Source organism: Diabrotica undecimpunctata, chromosome 3 (assembly GCF_040954645.1).
Source record: "Diabrotica undecimpunctata isolate CICGRU chromosome 3, icDiaUnde3, whole genome shotgun sequence".
Taxonomy (NCBI): domain Eukaryota; kingdom Metazoa; phylum Arthropoda; class Insecta; order Coleoptera; family Chrysomelidae; genus Diabrotica; species Diabrotica undecimpunctata.
Genome location: NC_092805.1, coordinates 22,633,099 through 22,656,562, shown reverse-complemented (window position 1 = coordinate 22,656,562; position 23,464 = coordinate 22,633,099). Strand labels below are relative to the sequence as shown.

Below are 23,464 nucleotides of genomic sequence, written 5' to 3'. Positions count from 1 at the left end.
TTGCCTTGTGAACTAAATATATCGAAACTGTGGAAGATGTATACAACGAAGGAACATCTAAAAGTAAGACAGTGCTTCTTCAGAAATATGTTTGTACGACAATACATTGGTTTTGGATCACCAAAAGTTGATGTATGTTCACAATGTCTCCAATTTTCAGAAAAAATGAAAAAAATTACAAACCCACAGGAAAAAATAAGGATAGAACAGAACAGCGCGTACACAACTGCGTATAAGTAAAGTGTTTTATGAGTTATTAAGAGAAGACAATCGTACAGTAGCAATATTTTCCTTTGATTACCAAAAGAATCTACCACTACCAAATATTCCAGACCAGGTCTGTTTTTTTAGTATGCAAATAAATTTGTACAATTTTACAGTTGTAACTGGAAATTTTAAGTCCCCACTTAATCCTGAATCAGTAAAATCGTTTATATGGGCAAATAATGATCACCAGAGGAGTTCAAATTTGATTGTTTCCTCTGTTTATTACTGACAAACTTTAATTTTGATGAAGGGGTAGAGAAAGTGCGTTTAGTGGATGATGGTTGTGGGGACCAGAATGTTGTGGGGACCAGAATAATAATATCACAATGGTTAGAATGGCTCAATACTGGCTACAATGCTGTGCTCCACTTCATATAAAGTGTATAGAACTCGTATATCCCGTAGTCGGCCATTCTTTCCTTCCCCTCGTTCGAGTATTTGCTCAAATAGAAAGAAAAGTTAAAAAATGTGCCACCATAATTGATCCAGAAATGTATATTAATTTTATTAAAAGTTGTTCTACCGTGCTGAAGATGGGAGAAGATTAAACAGTATTTGACTGAAAAGGTGAGGTGCAAAAAGTTCCCAAAAGTCCTGGATCCTGGCATTTACACGCTTTTATACGCTTTATATATATATATATATATATATATATATATATATATATATATATATATATATATATATATAAATCTCGCTGCACTGCAATGAGGTTATCCTTCAATGTGAAATGTCAAATGAAAATACTATTTCAATCTTTCATAATTACTAAAATGCTAGTGAAACAGAAAAAGAAATGATTTCCAAATAAATCTGTAAATATGTAACTCTTTTATGAATCCCCAGTAAATCATAACATTATTTCTATCTATCTATCTATCGAGAATTTCTTAATTTGTTTTTGCACATATTCCTCACACTGCCTTTCTCACTGATCTCTGATCCGGTGCTTTCGCAATATAAAATGTATAAAAAGTAGTTTATATGTCAGTATCCAATTACTTCCTAACTGTTTTCACATGTACAATATTAACACCAGACGTCCGATCGTGTTCATATCGCCAATTATTAATTGTAGGTCAATGTAAAGTGCAGCAACTTATTTAAAAATTGGTTTTGCACGATAGTATAGGATATAATATTAATGGTTAACCATAAAACAAAAATAATATTGCAAACGTCACGAGGAACCGTTAAAATTGAACTGACAAAGTTAAAAAATAGTAAACCCAAAAAGTATTGTGTATTATAAGGGGTTAGTACTTAATATAGTTTTGGAGCTTTTTATTGTTGTATCTTGTAGTTTAATATAATATTCATATTTAAACCATACGACCTTCGCTACCACTAAAGAAAGAGTTCACTCATCCAAGATATCTACCCCAATATTTTACCTGCCAAATATTATGTTCAAAAGAGGGGTTGGATGCGTTACTATTATTTTTGTGATTGGTTTCTCAACCAATCACACAGTTTTGTGTCTGAACAAAATTTGACAAGGTTAAAAAGTTTTTTTATACACAACTAATGTATTTTTTAACTCACTAACAAGTTTCTCAATTACAAATATTATGAAAAAAAGAAGAAATTAAGCTATAAGCGATATGTTCTGCACTCAACATACAAAGTGTGATACTCTACCAATCTCTCTGGTTATTGACCATCACTTCTTGTTCTTGTTTACTCACCTTCTAGTCATTGGCCATCACTCCTTTAAGACACAATGTATATTTTCGTGGAAATGCACGCACTATACACGTTGGTCATTGTCCCATATTCAACCTTCCGGTCATTGTTGGCAGCTTCTTGAACTTGTTCAGATACCTTTTAGGGATTGACGTCAATATCTTTCGAAAATAAGAAGAAATCTAGTGATAAGCGACCATTTCTTACAATCCTCTAGTCATTGCAGATCACTTCTTGTACTTCTTGGAAACCTCAAGATCAAAAGTGGATCTTCTGGTGAGAGCCATCGGAAAAACCTGATGAACTGGTTACTGGTCTCGTACATCTGTACACACTTGATAACACAGATTTCTACAGAGTAGTAACCTACGCCCAAGTTAGGTATGACGTCATAAGAAGAATAGCTAACGCTACGAGAGAAGTTTGGGAACAACATAATTTTATTACCGCTCTTATTACATCGGATTTTATTGAAACGGTTACAGTAGTAGTAAAAAAACCGAAGCCTATAACTTGTTTAACTCTTACTTTTCTCCATATATAAACAAATATTCTGCCCTATCCACGTGTATCCAAATTAAATCACATATTTTATATTGCAAGTCGTCCATTTTATGTGCCAAGTCTAAGTATAGAATATCTTAAGAAGTAATATCTTTTGTCTATTACCCGTATCTAATTAAACTCTAGAATGCTAATACTACTGAGAAGAGAAAGAAAATCGTGTGGGTGGCGGTGTATGCATTTATTTATCTAATATTATTATTACAACTTTCAAAATTAACATTAAGCTATTAGATATTCCTGGAATAGATGCAATTCACTTATCTGTTACTAAAAATCCTTTTTGCCTTAATTTAGTATGTATACACACGATAATGTTTTCTTTACAAAACTTGAAGAACTCTCATCTCTCGATAATCTTATCATTACTGGAGATTTTGATTTCCCAGAGATCACCTGGCCAATAACTTCATTATCTAACGCCAAAAACGCTCATAATTTGTAAAAGCTTTGTAGTAAATTCGATTCTCTTACAACACATCACAAAACCTGCTAGATTAAGAATTAATAACCAACCTTTTACTTTAGATCTAGTGCTTATTAACGACGAACATCAGATTTCATCTCTCGAAGTCAATTCTTCTATTGAAAAGTCAGATCATGCAGTTACTACGGCTCATATCTAGTTCAATCAAATACTACCCCGCAAAAATTATATTGTAACATATTCTACTACCAAATTTTCTCAAGTTGACACTGAAGTCTCTCAAATCGACGGGCATTTAATTTTTGCAGACTTAAACGACCCCTCATTAATGTGGACTGCATTTCTCGATACCGTCCACAATACAATTTCAACAAACACCGCCTTCCGTAAGATTTATAAAAACAACTTTAAACCCTGGATGAATCGAACAGCAATAAAACAAATTAATCACAAACGACATCTGTAGCGGAACATACAGAGCTTTTCAGTGATTTCCAAAAGCACCGCAGATTTTGAAATAACTTACAAACATAATTAACAAGTATTATTAAGTGGTAACATTAAAAAAGTCTACAAATAGATACGATCCTCCTTGATGTCTAAAGTTTCCATTCCTCTATTTCAAAAACCCAACCAGACTTTATGCTCTTCTGACAAAGAGTCTTCCGAAACTCTCTCTTTAACAGTTTCACGGTTTTTACTAAAGAATTGAATGATAGCTATCTACAAGTAGAATTCATAGTGGATCATTTCAAACAACACTTAATTAAGTTTCGCACAGCCGCTTCACTTGGTTTAGATGGTTTAACACCAAACTGTTAAAAAGATGCGCAGACACGCTGCAATACCCTTGACGTTAATTATGCAAACTTCTTTCATCCAGAATTCCTTACCCCCTAGTTGGAAATTAGCATCCGTCGCCCCTATTTTTAAAAAAGGCAACAAACTCGATCCCAACAATTATCGTCCTATCAGCTTGCTGCCAGTAGTTGGCAAAGTCAGGGAAGCCATTATTTCCGAGATCACCAAATTTCTTCTCCAGGAGCATGTTATTCCAACACAACATGGATTTGTCTTTGGTCGCTCTACTTTAACCAATTTCCTACATTGTGTTAACGACTGGACGTCATCGCTTAACAGTTCGCAGCCGGTCGACGTTGTTTATCTAGATTTCTCTAAAGCCTTTAACCGTGTTCCTAAGCGCAGACTTCTATATAAGCTAGAACATTTCGGCGTTCGCGGTACTTTACTTCGTTGGATAGATGTTTCTTGACAGATCGACATTGCAGAATTAGAGTTGGCGAATTATTCTCACAAGACAGGTTAGTGGAAAGTGGAGTGCCTCAGGGCTCTGTCCTTAAACCTCTGCTTTTTACTATTTATACCAGCGATGTTCCTTATTATGTTTTAACTAAAATATCGTTCTATGCCTATGACACAAAAATATATGCCAATCGAATCACAAACCAGCTAACCCTTCAAGTGGACTTGGACTCTATATTTAAACTTGGTGTTCCCAGTGGCTACTACCCTTAAATGCGGAAAGATGTGTAGTGCTTTGAATTGGTAAAAATAACCCATTTGTGCTGTACTTTGTTAATGGGCAACCATTAGATTCTGTATTCTCGTACAACGACCTTGGTGTTATCGTAAACAGCAGCCTAACTTGGTCCGCCCATTTGTAAACGTGCGAAGTGTAAACTCCAGACTAAATCTAATTCGTTTCAATGTAGTCCTTCTGTAAACTTTACACTCTTTACGTAAGACCCATTCTTGAAGACGCTGGACCAACGTCGTATCCTGATTTGGCTCGAGACAAAACTTTGTTGGGAAACATTCAAAAAAAGCCACTGGAATTCCTTTGGGACCGAGAAGACCTTCTTATGCAGACAGCCTTAGTAAAGCTAACCTAACTTATTTGAACTTCGCCGACAACGTGGAGTCTGATAAAATGTTTACCATCAGTCAAGATGAACGCCTCAGAGGTCATCAGTTTAAACTTAAAAAAGAAAATTTTTCTACAAGATCAAGACAGAACTTTCTACCAAATAGAGTTTTTGAGAGCTGGAATAACCTTAGTGATGAAATTGTCTTTACTCCCTCTACTAACGTGTTTAACAACAGACTTGACCGCTTTATATTATATTTAAAATATTGTTTTTCTTTTAAACCAAAAATTGTTATTTTGTAATTTTGTAATTTACTAATGTAATTTCTTTGGTTTTGGGCATAATAGGGACTTCTGCCCCTGCGTATGTAAGCTATAATAATTTAATGTGTAACCCCCCCCCCCCCCAATCACACAGTATATCTTTTACAGTTTCTTTTTTCAGAAACGACAGTTCCTGCCGTCTAGTTTCTCAATAAGGTAATAACTCAGATGGCTGTATCCAGGAAGAAATCCTGTTGCCAATTTAATGTTTTTCTTGTTCATTTCAAGAATTTCCTTCTTTTGCTTAAGCTTCCAGGCCTAGAAAAGGCACATCAGCTCCTTGTATTGTTAATTAAATTATCAGCAAAGATGCTCTAACTTGAGGCACAAACGTGTGTGAAACCAACCCCAAAAAATAGTTTGATCCATCCAACCGCTCTTTGAACATAATACTCAGTAGGTAAAACACCGATCTTTAAACTTTTCAATGAAAGGGGTTGTTGTGATTTTATAATCAGTAGAAGGGTTAACCTCTGATTGCCGGCAGCTTTTGCGTAAACTATCAACTAAATAACTTTGGATTTAAACTATTCCTTAAGCTTACGAATAACTGATCTGTTTACCATTGTTTTTCTTCGTTTCAAAGACATTTGCCATTATTATGGAACATAAGTTTAGGGGTTATAAATTTTTGTTTTGCTTTGACAGCACTGCCGGTTCACAAAAGAGTGATGGTTAATCGAAATTTTACTGTAAGTACTAAAGGTGTTGTGAGTTACTCCAGCATACCGGGTCACGTAGGCTATAACTCGGAATAGTCCCCCACAGCTTAATCTGTTTGATACTGTAGATACTTGGGATGAGTGAATACTCCTCTTTTAATGGTAGCGAGAGCCGTATGAATAATGTAATAAAATACATTTTAAGTGTCAACTCCCCATAATACACAATACATTATGAATGTCCAGTTTATCTTACTTACTCTGTGTCCAATCCATTCCAGATCACTGTCTGATTCTGAGTCTGACTGATATTTCCTTTCTGCGTGTGTGTGTTTTGCATGTTTGCTATAACTTCTAGCTACTACAGAATTGTTAAAATTAACAGCTGCCACGGGAACACATCTGCAACTCTGAAAAAAATATAATATTTCATTACTAAAGGGTTACATGATTGTACAGCAATTTTTGTGCTTTTGATATTTTAAACGGATAAAAAATGTTACTATAAAAAGCAGTGTCCTCTTTATAATTCTACCAAAAATTGACCAAGAGATCATGGAGAAATCTTGACAATAAAAAAATAATATAAACAATATTAATAAAAAAATTAATGGCTAGACTCATTTAGTACCGGTGATTAAGAAATCAAAAAGTACAAAAAGGTTTGGTATGCGAACAAGTTTTATAAATAAACTTAGACAGGTTCTAAGTTTCTTTCGCTTAGGGAAAGTTTATGAAATACTAAAATAGATAAATTTCATTCTCTGGTCTATTTTTAACATTGGTATATTATACAGGATGTGTCATCGAAGAACTTTTAAGATTAAAGAGATATATCGTTGCTTTCCAAACGAGGATTATGTAGTTAGAAGTTAATATTGCAAAAAGTTTTGCACTCGCACAAGATGCTCTAAAAATTTGTTACATATCAAAGTTAAAATCACTTATTCTGGGACCAAAAATAGTTCGATTGAATCTAACTTACCTTAGTACAAATGTGCACATAAAAAAAGTTACAGGCCTTTGAAGTTACAAAATGAAAATCGATTTTTTCCAATATATCGAAAACTGTTAGAGATTTTATACTGAAAATAGACATGTGGTTTCTTATGGCAGGAAGATCTTAAAAAAAACAGTGAAATTTGTACATCCCATACAAATTTTATGGGGGTTTTGTTCCCTTAAACCCCCCTAAATGTTTGTATACGTTACAATTAAATTATTATGTGGTACCATCAGTTAAACACAATGCTTTTAAAATTTTTTCGCGTCTTAGTACTTTTTACATAAGCCCGTTTTTATCGAGATGAGGCTACTTTTTTTATTATGTTTTCAAAATTCTCTTGTAGTCGGTTGTATAACACTTGTTGCTACAGTTACTATGTATTCAATAGTTTCATCAACAATACATATTGTAAGTAATAAATATTCCAATTATTGTGCACTTAAGATTATTAAGAAAAACTAAATTTTCTATTACAATGGTGTACACGTTTTCAGAAATGGCAGATATGCATTTCATTCTGGGTAAGTTTGAGCAGGCTAAATTAGTGTTTTAGATAATTACTGGTAATTTGGTAATTACAGGTGAATGCCAAAGGAATTGTGCAAGTATGCAGAAAAATATCCTAATCGAAATACACCAGGCGGATGATTATTTCTTTCCATTGATCGTCGTTTACGAGAGACAAGCACTTTCAAGAATTACTGGATGAAGATTATCCTAAAGGAATGGGGTTTTGCGATTGGTTTTTAATGGAAAACATACAAAATGTCAATTTTATTAATTCTATTTTGTTTACCGACGAAGCTACCTTTAACAGAAATGGCATTACGAACCATCATAACACGCACATCTGGGCCGAAGAAAACCCCCACGCAAAAAATCTTATATCACCAAAGAAATTTTAAAGTCAATATTTGGGCAGGAATTGCAGATAATAACCTAATAGAGCCAGTATTTCTTCCAAATAATTTAAAGGGTGAACATTATTTACACTTTCTACAAAACTTGTTACCAGAGTACTTAGGCGAAGTCAATCTAGCAGTCACGAAAAATATGTAGTCTTTACAGGATGGCGCTCCAGCGCATTACCATAATGAAATAAGAGAATATCTTTTCGATCAGTATCCTGGATGTTGGGTTGGAAGGGGCCCCGATGCGCCTATTTCTTGGCCACCCAGAAGTGCAGATCTTAACCCAATTGACTTTTGCTTCTGTGGTTTTATGAAAGGGTACGTATATCCCGTACCAATTATGAACGAACTAAAAGTACGGAATAGAATCATCGAAGCTTCAAATCGATTTCGTCAGAAGCCCATGATTTTCCAAAATATATAGGTCATTTTGAACATAGTTTTAAATGGTAAAGTAAGATTATAGAGACCTGGTAATAATATGAAAATTTATTTATATTTTACATTTTGTTAGGTACTCAGAAATTTTGAAACATATTAAAAAAGAAGCCGCATCTCGATAAAAACTGGCTTATCGAAAAAGTACTAAGAGCCAAAAAAAATTTTAAAAACATTGTGTTTAACTAAGAGTACCACAATAATAATTTAATTGGAACGTAGGCAAACATTTTTGGGTTTAAGGGAACAAAACCCCCATACAATTTTTATGGGGTGTACATATTTCACTGTTATTTTATTTAAGATATTCCTGCCATAAGAAAGCCACATGTCCATTTTCAATATAAAATTTCTAACAGTTTTCGATAAAAACTTCAAAGGGCTGTAACTAACCAGAATACGTGATTTAATTTATGACCTACACTTTTATTGTTTGCCACTTGCATAACACTTTTTTAATTTTTGTCGTAGACTTTTTTAAAAGCTTATTTTAAAGGTACATTTCCTTACTTTCAAAATGACGTGTAAGTTTTCCCCGATAAATTGCTGGATTTTCAGCTATTTAAAGCTGAAGTCTACAAATAAATTTTGGAGCTTTGAAACATGGAGTTATAACTCACTTTATATTGCTTCTAAAACAATAAAGAAACGAATCTTTTGTTTTTTATAAACTTTTTTTTGATAACAATGTTTTCTTTTTGCATATAACGTAAGGTTTTTTACTTATTCGCGAAAAACAGTTAAAAACATGTTTGTCTTTTGACATTTTCAATAAAAAATAACGAATTGGGTTTACCAAAAAACTTCTTATTACATTTTTTGGTTAAAATTTGATTATTTAGCGATTTTTGAGATTATTTTGACGTTTTAAATTTACACCCCTGGGAAGTGGTGGCATTCAACCCAAGATAAAAACGTATATCGGCATTATAATAATATAACTTTTATTATTTGAGTTATTGTACAACTCCTTTTAAACTTTCAAGTAAATCGATGCAATTTTAAAGAATTCGTAGCAGAAATTGTTGTCACTGGACTATTAACAAAACTGCGATGTCATACAGAAACGTCTTTTAGTGTATTTGACTAGAATATAAAGCTACAATTTGCTTTTGATAGTAGTTTATCGTTTTAATTCCCAAAAACTGGTTAAACACTCTTTGGTATTATCAAAATTTTGATACCTACTATAAACTTGAAATTCAATATAGACGATAACAGTTTAAAATTAGGTTAGATAACATTGGTTCTTATCGGCAATACTATTTAGTACAAATTTTTCAACTCAAAACATATTTATTGCCTTATAAACACATACAGGATGTCGAAAAACGAGGATTAAGGCGAAACAATGTGAATTTATTTATTTACGGTTGGTTGACTCAAGGGACGTTGAATTGTAGAATTGAAACAAAAACAAAATTATTCCAAATGTTAAAAAAATATTTGAATTATTAATAATAATAATCTTTACGTCAATATTATTATTAAATTATAACAGTTTAAATGGTTAAAAGCAAATATTACAAATCGAATATTTTTTGATGTTTTTGATTTTGATTATTTAAACTACAAACAAATTCTCGACTACGAGCTTTAACATCGTCAAATAGATTCAGGTCACACACTTGTAGTATTTATTACTAGAAAAAGCAACTAAATACTCTGAAAAACTAAATATAAAATTTCTAGACCAGAATATACAAAACGATTATAAGAAAAGTTTGAGACAAATCCAGTATCCAGAGGAAAATATGTAAATGAGAAGATACGGCTACAGCGGAGCAATGACAAAACTAATCTCTTCGTACTTGAGCAATCGTAGTTTCAGAGTTCGAATAGAACAAGTCCTATCTGAACTCGGGAACCCGGAGGCCGGAGTGCCACAGGGAGCGGTACTGTCACCTCTAGTGTACACGATATACACAGCAGATATAGCTAGAACACCAAGTACATTACTAAGCCTCTATGGCCTATGCCGACGACACAGCGATAGCGGCCAAACACAGAAATGTAGACATAGCGGTAAACAACTTACAAACAGCGCTAGATGACATAGAAGAATGGAGTTTAAAATGGAAAATCGCTATAAACTCCGAAAAGACACAGGCTGTACTTTTCAAAAAAGGGCACCAACAACCAGAAGAACAGGTGACTGTGTAAGGCAATCCTATCGAGTGGAAAAGCGAAGCAAAATACCTCAGAGTAATCATGGACAAAGGTTTAACGTTTAGTAAACACGTAGACGCTACAATACAAAAAGCCAACATGGGAAGAGCATCAATAAGAGGAATAGCAGGAAGAAAAAGCTAACTCAGAATAAAAACCAAAATAAGATTAATAAATAGTATAATTCTTCCAATACTAACATATGCAGCTCTCGCATGGGGACACATATGTAACACAACAAAAAAGAAAATACAAGCGGCACATAATAGCAGCCTAAGAGAAACAGTCAACGTACCGAGATACGTTGCAGAAAGATTCCTCTTCAGAGAATTACAACAAATTAGAGTGACTGATATAATGAAGGAAAAAGCAAGGACAAAGTTCGCACAGATAGAGAACCATCCTAGTCACATATTGCGAGAGATCATGAGGTACGACGCTTTCCACAGATGGAAGCACAAGAGACCCAAACAACAAATAGTAGAATAAAACCAAACGTACTAGAGAGAAAATCAGTAAATACACCAGAGAGAAAACAAAACACCAGAGAGAAAACACTACAAAAAACAACAAAAACAACGCACCAAGAAGATAGTTGGTAGCTCAAAAAACTCGTGGACAATCGCAACGTACAGCGTGAACCCAGTTAATTTTAAGTAGATAATTATTATACTAATATGCACTAATTCTGATTTTATTTTTCAGGCATCCTACAAAAAAAAAATCTAAAAAACACACAAAAAACGGTTTCGGTCACCAAAAAAATCAAAAAACTACTAACAAAAACAGGCGCAAGCCACAAAAAAATAATTACAAAAAGCATTAAAAACCCGGGCACGTAGGGCCCAACCCCTTGAGCAAGAAGTCGCCGAACTGAGCCTAGCTCAGAGCGGAGATTTGAGGCCCAAGTAAGCAATTTTAGTTCGCGGATAAGTCAGAGTAAGATAACAGGATTATAGCGACAATGCGCTGTCCTGAGTTTTGAATTCAGTTAGGAAACCATGTTGGAGTTCTATTACCCAGGACTCCCACATGAAGAGCATTTGGCTGATAGTTGTGCCCCTATCGCGCATCAGAGTGCTATGGGGTGGAAAGGGATGGTCTGGAGCATTGGAGCGCGGTAGACGTGACTCCTGTTTTTATTCTAGTTAATACACCTCGTTCCAATGAATTGTTACACCCGAACGTAATTCTTAGGGGTGAACATGTCTCACAGACTGGGTTTAATTAAATTGCTTGCTTGCTCGAGGAAAATATGTAAATAAGATGTGGGCAAAAATGCAATATAACATACTACAAGCTTCAAAAGAAATTATAGAAGTCTGAAAAATTAACCTGAACACAACAAAAATATCAAACGCAAGCCTACAATACTGTAGCATTAAAACAAATAACACCTACCACCAATATAAAGGTACAAGAAACAACATCAATTCGAATATACACTGACCGGCGAAAAAAGTGGCCTACTCAACATCTTTCATTTTTAAAACACAAAATGGTAATTACTGCTTGATTGATTAACATAATTTATTTAATTAGAAGACTACAAAAGAAAATAGTGTAATATCGAAACGAATTACAAACAATAAAAATTACGAGTTAACTTCAACAAAATTTTCTAATGTCGGGTATTATGCCCTAAAACATCAATAACCGTTTGCGTACGATTTAGAAGGGAAACAAACAAATTTTGCATTTTGCAAAGGCAGAAAAGAACGCACCATTCAATTGCCACCTTGAAGTCAATTCTAAGCTAGTATATGATTGTGTGGGAGTCCTAAATAAACTGGGAGTCAGTAGCAAGGTTACAGTAGCCTGGGTACCATTGCACGAGTGTCATAAGGCAATGAAAAAGCAGATGAAATAGTCAAACAAGGCTCATTAATGCCATTCATAGGACCGGAATCCTTCTGCGGCGTTGCAAAGTCAGTAACAAGAAAGTGGGTAGCGCACAAATCTCTGGAATGGTGGAAAAATTCACCAAAACAAAGACTGGCGAAACTGTTCATTATAGAACATTAAAAGTCAAAGCCATAGTAGGTCTGTTAACAGGGCATTGTAAGCTAAATAGGCAGTTGAATCTGATGGGATTGGCAGATAATGATCTATACAGATTATGTTACCTAGAGGAAAAAAGAGCAGAGCACATTCTTTGTCAGTCCAACACCCTGGCAAACGTGCGGTTCTTTACATTAGGAGAGGAAAAGCCACTGGCAAAGAGCTATATGGAAGGATCCGTTTAGAAGCTATTAGACCATTTAAAACGGGTCAGGCTAGAGAATGTAATCTAGGATTAGAGGACCATAATAGATCTAAAACGGTCGCAATGGAATAGGCCAAATGCGACCTCACTGAATCTATCTATTCTCATTTTGTTCATCATCTTTGTCAGTCCAACAGCCTGGCAAACGTGCGGTTCTTTACATTAGGAGAGGAAAAGCCACTAGCAAAGAGCTATATAGAAGGATCCGTTTAGAAGCTATTAGACCTTTTAAAACGGGTCAGGCTAGAGAATGTAATGTAGGATTAGGGGACCATAATAGATCTAAAAAGGTCGCAGTGGAATAGGCCAAATGCGACCTCACTGAATCTATCTATTCTCATTTTGCTCATCATCCATCTCATCTTCTAATTCATTATTCTTTCATTCTTATAAAATATTCGTTCATTGCAGAAATATCACTTAAATTTTCTGATAGTTGCGTAGTCATTTGAGTATCCCGTCGGGCTAAAGAGCATAGACTCAAAATTTCAAGCCGATGCTTTTTAAATGCATTACTTTTTTTCGAATCCTGAGAAAACTAATAAGTATCTTTGAAAAATTTAAAAGCAGAATGAAAGAATACATTATTATTGAGGGCCGAAAGTCCCTGAAAACTTCTATAATGTTTATTTTAATAAGTTACAGGGGTGAAAAAAAAAAGAGAAAATTTAGTGTGATTTTTAATTTCAAATATCTCATTCAAAAGAAACCTTTTGTTTATTCTAAGGGACTTTCGGCCCTCGGTAATCATGTAATTTTTCATTCTGCGTTTAAATTTTTCAAAAATATTTGTTAGTTTTCTCAGGATTCGAAAAAAATGAATGCATTTAAAGAGCACTGGCCCGAAATTTTGCGCCTACGCTCTTAAGAATCCTAAAGATCTCTCCCCTTTTTATTATCCAATTTTTCTTCAATAGAAAGCCTTTATTTCTCTTCTAACGGCTAATAAACATATTTCTAATCGTTTTGTATTCCTCCCAAGTTTGCATGATTTTGTATATTTTTTTTTTGAACTTAGTACTTTGTCCCTTTCTCTTTTCATACGTAAAGTATCACTCATCCATGGTGCATAATTTTTCGAAATTTTATAGGTTACCTATAGAGAATGACGATCCAGTAAGCATATTATATTATTAGTAAGAAATTCAACTTTCTCATCAATATTCTCAATATTAAAAATATTCTAACCAATTAATTCTTCATAAAATATGGTATGGATTATTGCCTTGAAGTTTCTGACAGTTTTATAAACAATTTCTTTCTTTTAAGTATCTATGCTTATTTTAGATATCAACAACTCATGGTCACTAAAATCAACATATTCGACGACAATATCATGAATCGATCTTCGTTTGGTATTTCGACTATAATCAATAATGGGTTGCAGTACCTACTAGATGTGATTCTAGTCAGCTGATCTATGACTTGATGTAACCCCATTATTTCATAATGGGTAAAGTAATCATAATATTATAAGAAGAACAATTTATTTATAAATTTAATATTAGAATAATAATTATATCGCATTAATAGATAGAGGCATAATATTTAAGTTCATGGAACTTTATATTTATTTTTACAATAATAAATAGCAGAAAACAATTAATAAGAGAGAATAAAATAAAAAGAAAAGACACTCTACGTAAACTTTGTGTTTATGTTTATCAAAAATGTCTCTCAGTTGGCCCCCACAACTCAACATTTTCTTAATAGAAACAAATTAAACGAATATATTTTTACTCGTAGGTTTGTTGGTCTGAATTAACTATCTTAATCTCCCATATCCAAGCTGGTAATCTGTTTTTTTGCACCACCTACACTTGCAAACCGGCCTTTCCACCAACAGCTCTTGTAACCGAACTTATTACGCGAACTTATGAAGAGCTTGATTTTCTCTTGTGAGAAATTCCATCATAACAAATCCACTGTCCTTCCATTTCTCTTTATTTGTGAACACTAAATCATGTTTCCATTTGTTTATAAACATATCTCATCATCATCATTGGTGCTACAGCCCTATAAAAGAGCCTCGACCTTCCCAAGTCTATTACGCCAGTCAGTTCTATCCATTGCCAACTGTTGCCAGTTTGCTGCGCCTATTTGTCTACCATCCTCATCTACACCATCCCTCCATCTGAGTTTTGGCCTACCCCTACTTCTACTTCCCACAGGTTGCGACATAAGGATTCTTCTAGGAGGGTTGTTCTGCTGTGATCTTGCCAGATGTCCTGCCCATCTTAGTCTTCCTATTTTTATAAAGAATACTACGTCTTTACCACCAAATATATGTTTATATCTGTGATATATCTCGTAGTTGTACCTCCTTCTCCAAACACCATTTTCACAGATGCCACCGAATATTCTTCTCAGGATCCTTCGTTCAAATATAAGCAGGAGATTTTCATCTGCCTTGGAAATGGTCCATGTCTCCGACCCATATGTCAACACTGGTTGTATAAGGGTTTTGTATATGGATATTTTTGTTTTTTGGCTTAAGTTTCTGCTTCTCATATGTCTACTCAGTCCAAAATAGCATTTGTTTGCTAGGATTATTCTTCGCTTGATTTCTTCCGTCCGATCTTATAAACATATCTGCCTTTATATATTCATAACCAGACAAATCAGTTAGAAAGTATTGGAAAATAACAAACCTGGAGCCTTTACATCACAAATATGACTACAGACTACAGTCGTAAGATACAAATACGGACAAAAACTAAAAGGTCTAAAGCATAAAAAGTCCCCATTATACCGCTAGAGCGGTTTGGGAATATAGCGAGGCAGTCTGCTATTTCTTGGGCCTGAGGTATACAAAGAAGGTAATAGCACGGCCAGTATCATGCTTCTATCACTGTCCTATGAATTATTTATTTCCTTATGATATTTCGAGGTTAAAACGAAAATGGCCACTAATACACCTACATACGTATATGCAGTACTGATCTAAAAACATTTCACAGGTTATTAAACATGTGGTTCTTATATAAAAAAAATTAGTTATGATGTGAAAACGAATAAGTGTTATACGGAAATTAATCATATACAAAGAACTTTTAAAACAACTCCATATTGAATTTAATTATTTTATTTGGTAAACAGGTAAAAAAGGTGTCCTACTTTTTTTGAATAAATTTAAAGTAATCTGTAACTATATAAACACTTACAAAACTGTTGTTGGTAAACAAATATTCAGACAGTACATGTAACGTTGTCTGCGTACGAAAACGCACGTAGAACGAAGTTCACTGACCCATTTTTCTATCTTATGCACTAATCAAATATAACCTCGAAAGCGATATGTTTCTATTGAAACGAATATGAATAATTGAATAAATGTTCATACAATGTATTTGCTTGTTCAATAACCAACCACACATAGCAATTGAGAGACCGTAATGGAACAAGTATTAACCACGTGACCGTATTAATTAAAAATTTGTTTTAGGACATTTAATACGAAAAAGATAGACACAGAAATTAAAAAATGATAATAAAAATCTATTCTACAAACCATGTGAGAGCTTGCTGGTTCTCCATTAGACGCCTCCCCATATAGCAGATAAGGGAGTATCTGCCATATATTATGAGAGGAACACCAAACTATAGGCTTGCGGACGCAGCAAGTGAATTAGGACTTGTGAAAAAACCCTCGAAATATCCAACAAAGAATTCAAATTAACAACCATACCTTTGAGCAAGTCAAAGAATTTACATATCTTGGATCGCTAGTAAACGCAACAAACACGACAAGCGACGAAATAAAAAGACGCATAGCAATAGCAAACAGAACTGTTCACAGCCTCCAGAGACATTTAAAAAATAAAAATATAAAACGTGCACTAAAGCTTAATATATACAGGACCTTGATAAGACCAGTTTTGATATATGGGGCTGAAACGTGGATCTTATCTCAAAATGATAAAAGACAATGGTATTTTTGAGAGAAAAATTCTTAGAAAGATTTTTGGGGCCGTAAATGAAAATGGGCTATGGCGTCGAAGATACAACTTTGAACTGTATCAGTTATACACCGATCCAGATATTGTGAAATTCGTTAAAGTGCAGAGACTTAGATGGGCTGGACACATTGCTAGGATGTCAGATCACGAATACACGAAGAGATTAACATTTTCAAAACCAGAGGGCACAAGAAGCAGAGGACGACCACGAATGAGATGGATTGATGATGTGGAAGAAGACCTACAGATTCTAGGGGTTAGAAGATTATTTGTTTTTGTGTTAAGTATAATTATTGATGTGGCTTTCTGGGATATAGTCTTATTGTTTTTGAATATGTATGATCAATTCTTGAGTTCTTAAAGTAGAACAGAAAGACGGTTTTAGATTTAATTTCAATCCAAGGCGTCTGCCATCCACTTATACGTATTTCAACCTTATTAGGTATTAATAGAGCGACATATACAGGGGCTCAGAACCGCATATGGCGCTCTGATGATAGATAATAAGGTTGAAATACGTATAAGCGGATGGCAGATGCCCTGCTTTGAAATTAAATCTAAAACCGTCTTTCTGTTTTATTTCTTTACTCGGTCGAGTACTAAAAATTAATTAACTAAGAATTTTTGCCGTGATGAACGACACGTGAAATGCAAATTGTAGATTCCCTTGTCGACTAATCATCAGGTCATCGGTCATCAATATGACCGCTTTGCAATTTGTAGAAAGCGCAGTGGTAAAGATTTGAATTTAGTTTTGCTAAGTAGGAAATCATAGGATTTCTAATGTAGTTCTTAAAGTGTTAAATGTTCATTTGACGAAGAAACGAGAAAATATCTAGAACAACTTCGGCCAAAGAAGTATGAACTTAAGACTTAAAAGCTTTGTACCAATTAAGAATGTTCCGTAAGGAAAACTATACAGTTTGAACACCTAATCTGTTGGATATATAAGATCTTAAACCTAGCACGGGGGAACGTAGTCGAACAATGATGTAATAAATGAGTTACACTGAGTGCGAACAAGATACAATCGATCGTCTTTAGAGGTACCCAACGTTATACATACCGTCGAAAACCAATACTTCGAAGAACCAATGGGTGAAAGGCTGGAGGGATTCTGGGAGTCCTTTTACCAGGATTCTCTCTCAACTGGAATGCTGATTTAAAGATAACTTTGAACAGTGAGAACAGGTCAAAAATAGAGTATATTCTAGGTCCCCTTGCAGAAAAGATTGGTAAAATGCAAGCAAAAACTCTAATCCGCACTTATAAAACCTACATTCGACCCGTTGTAGAGTACAAATTGACCATCTAATGCCTCTTAAATACATCTCAGAAACCAAAACTGAGTACCGAACGCCGTATCCTGCGTAGGGTAAACTCCAAAGAGTGGTACTTCCCTTCCGACGCAATCCATAATATCCCAAATATCCCCACAGTTATCGAGATCATAAAATCTTGGACAAGAACTTTACCCTCAAAACCATCAACGGGTAGAGCCCAAGGTACCCTAGAAGCTTCCTGTTTAGCCGTCGGAGTTCACAAACTCGAAATTAAAAAACTGTATCCACCGTCAATACTACTACAAACCTACATCGCCGAACTTCCATGCGAGTACAGAGATCGCCTCGAAACCACCCCATTGAAATTCCGCACCCCCATCATCCAAATCCCACCTCCTAACCCCGAACAAAGCGAAACTGGGTTTTGTTGGTTTTCCAATCTCATTGCATAATGATACCTGCCCGCCTCTACTAAAAATAAATTAACAAAAAGTTTTTGTAGTATTTCTTTTTCTTCTCAAACTGGAAAATCATCCATGCAAAACTGATAAATAGTCACCTCCTCATCCCTCCAGCTCAGAAAATCATCTCACGTAGACTTCCATCTATGCTGCACTCATAGGTGCACCCAACACAACACAATAAAAACAACCACAAGCCCTGAAGAGGATAATAAGAATCCTAAACAGGGACAAAAGCACGACATGTTCTAATCCTATAATTAGTAAGCTAAAATCCTACCTAAATCGCTCACAGAACATTGATTCATTCGTGCGTACACGAGGGACTCACAGGCCGTTTTATCACTGTGCGTCTTAATGGCTAATAAGGAACAGTTTTATGGGTATATGCGACTATAGATTGACATATATGCGACTATAGATAGACACATGACACACAAACATAAACACGCGCGCGCAAATATCCAAAGTACAACTGGTTTATTATACGATGAGATTTGTTCTGCGACTACTACACTTCCCAATACCGAGGTGTAATACTCTCGTACTCATAGTACCAAGGCAAAAGTGAAAAAGTGTTGCCTAAGTGATATCCCAGAGAGCTGGCTAACTCTGGAAGATTATAGTATTGGCATGGTACGGGCACACATGGAGACACGGAACAAAAGAGGACGCAGAAATGAGTGACTTTTCTGAATCACAAATAAAAATGTAGAGGAAACCAAAAAGCGTGCGGCCATGGTTGCGGACTCTGTCTCTGTCCAAATAGGTATCAATAATCCCAATCAGGATCCTACACGCGAACCTTCACCACAGTAAGACAGCTTCCACAGAACTTCCAGTTGCTACAGAAGGGGTCCATGCCACCTTGATACAAGAGTCCTAGGTATAGCAGAGTCAAATAAAATCTCACCGAGATTATATTGTCGGGGAGCTTACAAGTAGTAGTTCTCGCGAAATCCCCATGACTTGTAATATAAGCAATGAAAGATTTACAATAAGCCATAGAATTTATCAAAATACCCAAAATATCCTAGAACATATATTTGAACAATGCAGATATAAATTTCTACAGCTAATAATGAAAGAAAAGATAGAAGATAATAGACGTGATAGTGATACACCCCTTCAAAAACTAATAAGAAAAGTTCAAAAAAGTCATGAACTTGTGTAAGTCATCATATAAGTACGTCTACTTAACAGGGTACATTGTTTCTTTGAGCAGTATTTGTTTTTACCATTGGTAGGTTGCTGGCACTACTTTCCAAAGAGAACGGAATAATCTAATATCAAGGCTAGGAGCGATAACACCCAACAATCTGATACAGAAAGCGACGCAAAACAAAGAATCCTACGATGTTACTGTCGACATAATTACGCAAATTATAAAGAAAAAGGAGACGCTAGAAAGAGCGAGATAGGAACAGGGTGGTTGAGGTAACAAATTACATAATACGCTGTCATGAGTTCTTTACAGCTCGGCTGCACGACGGAATAGACGGCACCTTTACAGCCAGATCTGTAATTATATTACGTACGTAGTTTTCACGACCTCATGCCTCTTTTAATTCACATTCCTTCCTTGTCAAGCTGAACACACCTGCACTTTTTATGAACCCATATTTTGTTTCCCCACAATTACCGTCTCTGCATATCATTTTAAGTGGTTCTTATCGTTTTTAGGTAAGAACCCCTTTACAATTTTCTCCCAAATTTTCAGACTGCACAAGGCATCTCAATGTTTCGTTCACCGATTGAACTCGTCCGGGGGTGCCTTGTCCGAAGAAGGGGTGGTTTTTAGTTGGTAGGCGACTGGTCGGGGGTGCATGGTTGGTTTAGAACCTTTCCACCTCCAAAAAAAAAAAAGGCTGCCTAAATGAAACAATATGGAAAAATATCGGGAAAGAAACGAAAGGCAGAATTTACAAAACAGTCATCAGACCAATAATGACATACGCGACAGAAACAAGACCTGACACAGAGAGGACAAAAAGGATGTTAGAAACAGCAGAGATGAAAACACTTAAAAAAATTTATGGTAAGACACTATGGGACAGAGCTAGAAGTACGGATATACGACGTAGATGCAAGGTGGAGAACATCAAGAACTGGACAAGAAATAGAAGAGTAGAATGGAACGATCATATGAGCCGAATGACAACAAATAGAGTAGTAAAGAAGGCAAGAGACGGTTCCCCAATAGGAAGACGATCAGTAGGAAGAACACAAAAACGATGGAACGACAACTTACTGGAGGCACATTGAAAAACAAACAGAGTCATGTCTATATAAAAAGAAGAACAAGAAGAAGACTTAACAGGGTGCACTTGAGATGAGTGGATTTTGAAGTTCAACCTCAACGCAACTTAACTACATATATATAGGTAGCTATTAAATTGCTTAGAGGTTTTAAGAAGATGTGGTCACACCTTCGCAGAACAGGATTTACTGTGTCTACTTTTGCATTAAATTTTTTTTTAGAAAATGCTTGATATTTATATTCCTCCATGATCTTATACCTACCTGCAGAATTTGTATAGCCTTGAACCTCTTGATGATTTGTTTTTGTGTCATTGAATATGTAGGTTGCTATAGCGACCTGGTAAATAATTAAATAATTACGTGTTCAAGATACAAAAATAAACAACACGAAATTATAAAAAATATAATCCTAATAGGATTGATTATTATTTGCAATAATGCAGCAATATGTACGTTGGTGATTTAAATGTGCCAAAGAATATTAACGATATCGTCTTATAATCATGGAGCAGAAGTCACTTTAGACCTTTAGAGCAGGGTTAGGATCGCATATATGGTCCTTTTTTTTCAACGGTCACCAAGCACATTATCATAAGGCAGGACAATAGCCGGAACAGTATTGATAAGCGTTTTAAAAAAAAGGTTGAAAATTTAATATTACAAAAACATAGTATCTATAGAATATTGATTTGCAGATGGAGTGATTATTACTTGTAATAAGATGAGAACTTCGGATGGAGTAGCAATCTGCCATAGACGCAACAACGCTCAAATGAACAAGCAAAATTGCTTATATAAAGGAAAGCAAAAAGGAAAAAGTCTTTTAAAGGACAGAATCGGAAGAGTTTAGTACTTTTAGATGCAATTCTGATAGCAAATAATGCTGACGATCTAAATGATACTACGTAAGTTTCCCATCAACGGTAAAACATGAAAAATCGCCTTTAAAAAATACTAAAAGTCTAGTCATGAAAAAAGAATCAAAAAGGTTTAAACTTGAAATTAAAATGTAAATTTAAATGTCTTGATATCAATTTATAAAATGACAACAATATTCTGAAAAAAAATACAAGATAAACAGAAAGAAAAACGTGTAAGAAACAAATGAAATAACAATTCTAAAAAGAATGACAGGAAATACATTAATAGACAAAACAAGGAGTAATGAAATCAGAAATAAATGGGTGGATACAGGATAAAAAGGAAGAATGGTAGCTACATTAGTAGAAGGGCAGAAAACAGAATGGAATTGCCCAATGTAAGTCACCAAGAGTTTTGTACAAAAGACTCCTCCCCTACGCCGAACAAATAGTGGGAGGATATCAATGCGGTTTCCGTCAACAAAATCAACAACGGACCAGATATTTACAGTGAGGCAGATCCTTGAAAAAACCCTAGAGTCCGGCATCGACACCCACCACATATTTGTTTTCAAAGCCGCATATGACTCCGTTAATAGAAATAAACTTCTACTTGCTATGGTAGAATTTCGCATTCCGTTTGATCTTGTCCGGTTAACTGAACTTACACTCAGAGGTGCAGAGAGCATGGTAAAAATCCAAAACGATCTTTCAAGACCCTTCCATTGCAAAAATGGACTAAGACAGGGTGATGGACTATCGTGTCTCTTATTTAACCTGGCATTAGAAAAAATAATTCGAGAGTCGCAGATTACTACGAATGGTACTATCTTTAACAAATCAGTACAAATTGTCGGATACGCAGATGATATAGACATCATAGGTAGGTCCACAGAATCTCTGACTGAAGCATTTCGGTCGTTAAGAGCATCTGCACACAGAATGGGACTAAATATAAATGTTCAAAAGACCAAATATATGTGTTGCACTAGGTCAAGCAACCCGACACCTACACGAATAATAATTGATGACCTAGAACTGGAAGGTGTTGACACCTTCATATACTTAGGGTCGCTGCTAACCAAAGATAACAACGTCAGTGAAGAAATCAAAGGAAGAATAATAAGTATAATTGTTACTATGGTTATAAGCTCGCTTATATCGCAACTCGTTATACTCGCCAATAAGTGTTACTATGTATACAAAACACTAATAAGACCAGTGCTAACATATGGTTCAGAAACTTGAATACTAACACAGAATGACCAAGAATTGCTCAAACGTTTTGAGCGAAAAATACTAAGACGAATATATGGAGGCATAAAAAAACAAGGTTTGTGGCACATGTGTTAGAATTTTGAGTTGTATAGAAGATTTGGAGAACCTGACGTTGTAAAATTCATTAAGGTAGCACGCCTCAGATGGATAGGTCATGTAATCAGACGAGAGGAAGATGCCATAGTCAGAAAAGTTTTTGACCGAAGAGGGCCGATCGGACAACGAAGAAGAGGAAGACCGAGACTTAGGTACCAAGACAACCTAGAAAATGATTTGAAGTCTATCGGAATTAGAGCATGGAGAAGAGTTGCCAGAAACAGGGGCGAATGGAGGATTGTTCTGAAGAAGGCTTTGGCTCATAAAGAGCTGTAACGCCACTGATGATGATGATAAGTCACCAAGAGGAAGAAGTAAATCCTACGGGATAATAATCAAACAGAATAAGAAGCAACGTTGAAGAAAAGAAGACAATATAACTACATAAAAATTTTAAAAGACAAAGTTTATATTTGTTTCTGAATAAACTTTTTTACTTATGATTTCCAACAGTTTGTGAAGAAAGTTAACAGATTTGAAAAAATTATTTTTAGTTCATGATTACAAATTTTCTTTAAAACAAGTGTTCACCCTTTTATATTGTATAATATCAGCAATAAAAACCAGATTGGAGAACAAATTTAAATTAATATGCCGATAACCTACAGGGGACATACAGTTGACCTTGCGTTTAACCATCTTGAAAAGTATTTATAG

At 35.0% G+C, this 23,464-nt stretch overlaps 1 protein-coding gene across 1 annotated transcript in view; it reads right to left on the bottom strand.

Annotated features, from left to right (window-relative positions):
• The window catches only part of CBP (sarcoplasmic calcium-binding protein), a 68,979-nt gene that overhangs the window by 27,361 nt on the left and 18,154 nt on the right, over positions 1-23,464 (bottom strand). The window contains exon 2 of the mRNA XM_072525527.1: positions 6,079-6,228. Coding sequence (XP_072381628.1) covers positions 6,079-6,228 — 150 coding nt within the window. The remainder of the gene's footprint in view (positions 1-6,078; positions 6,229-23,464) is intronic.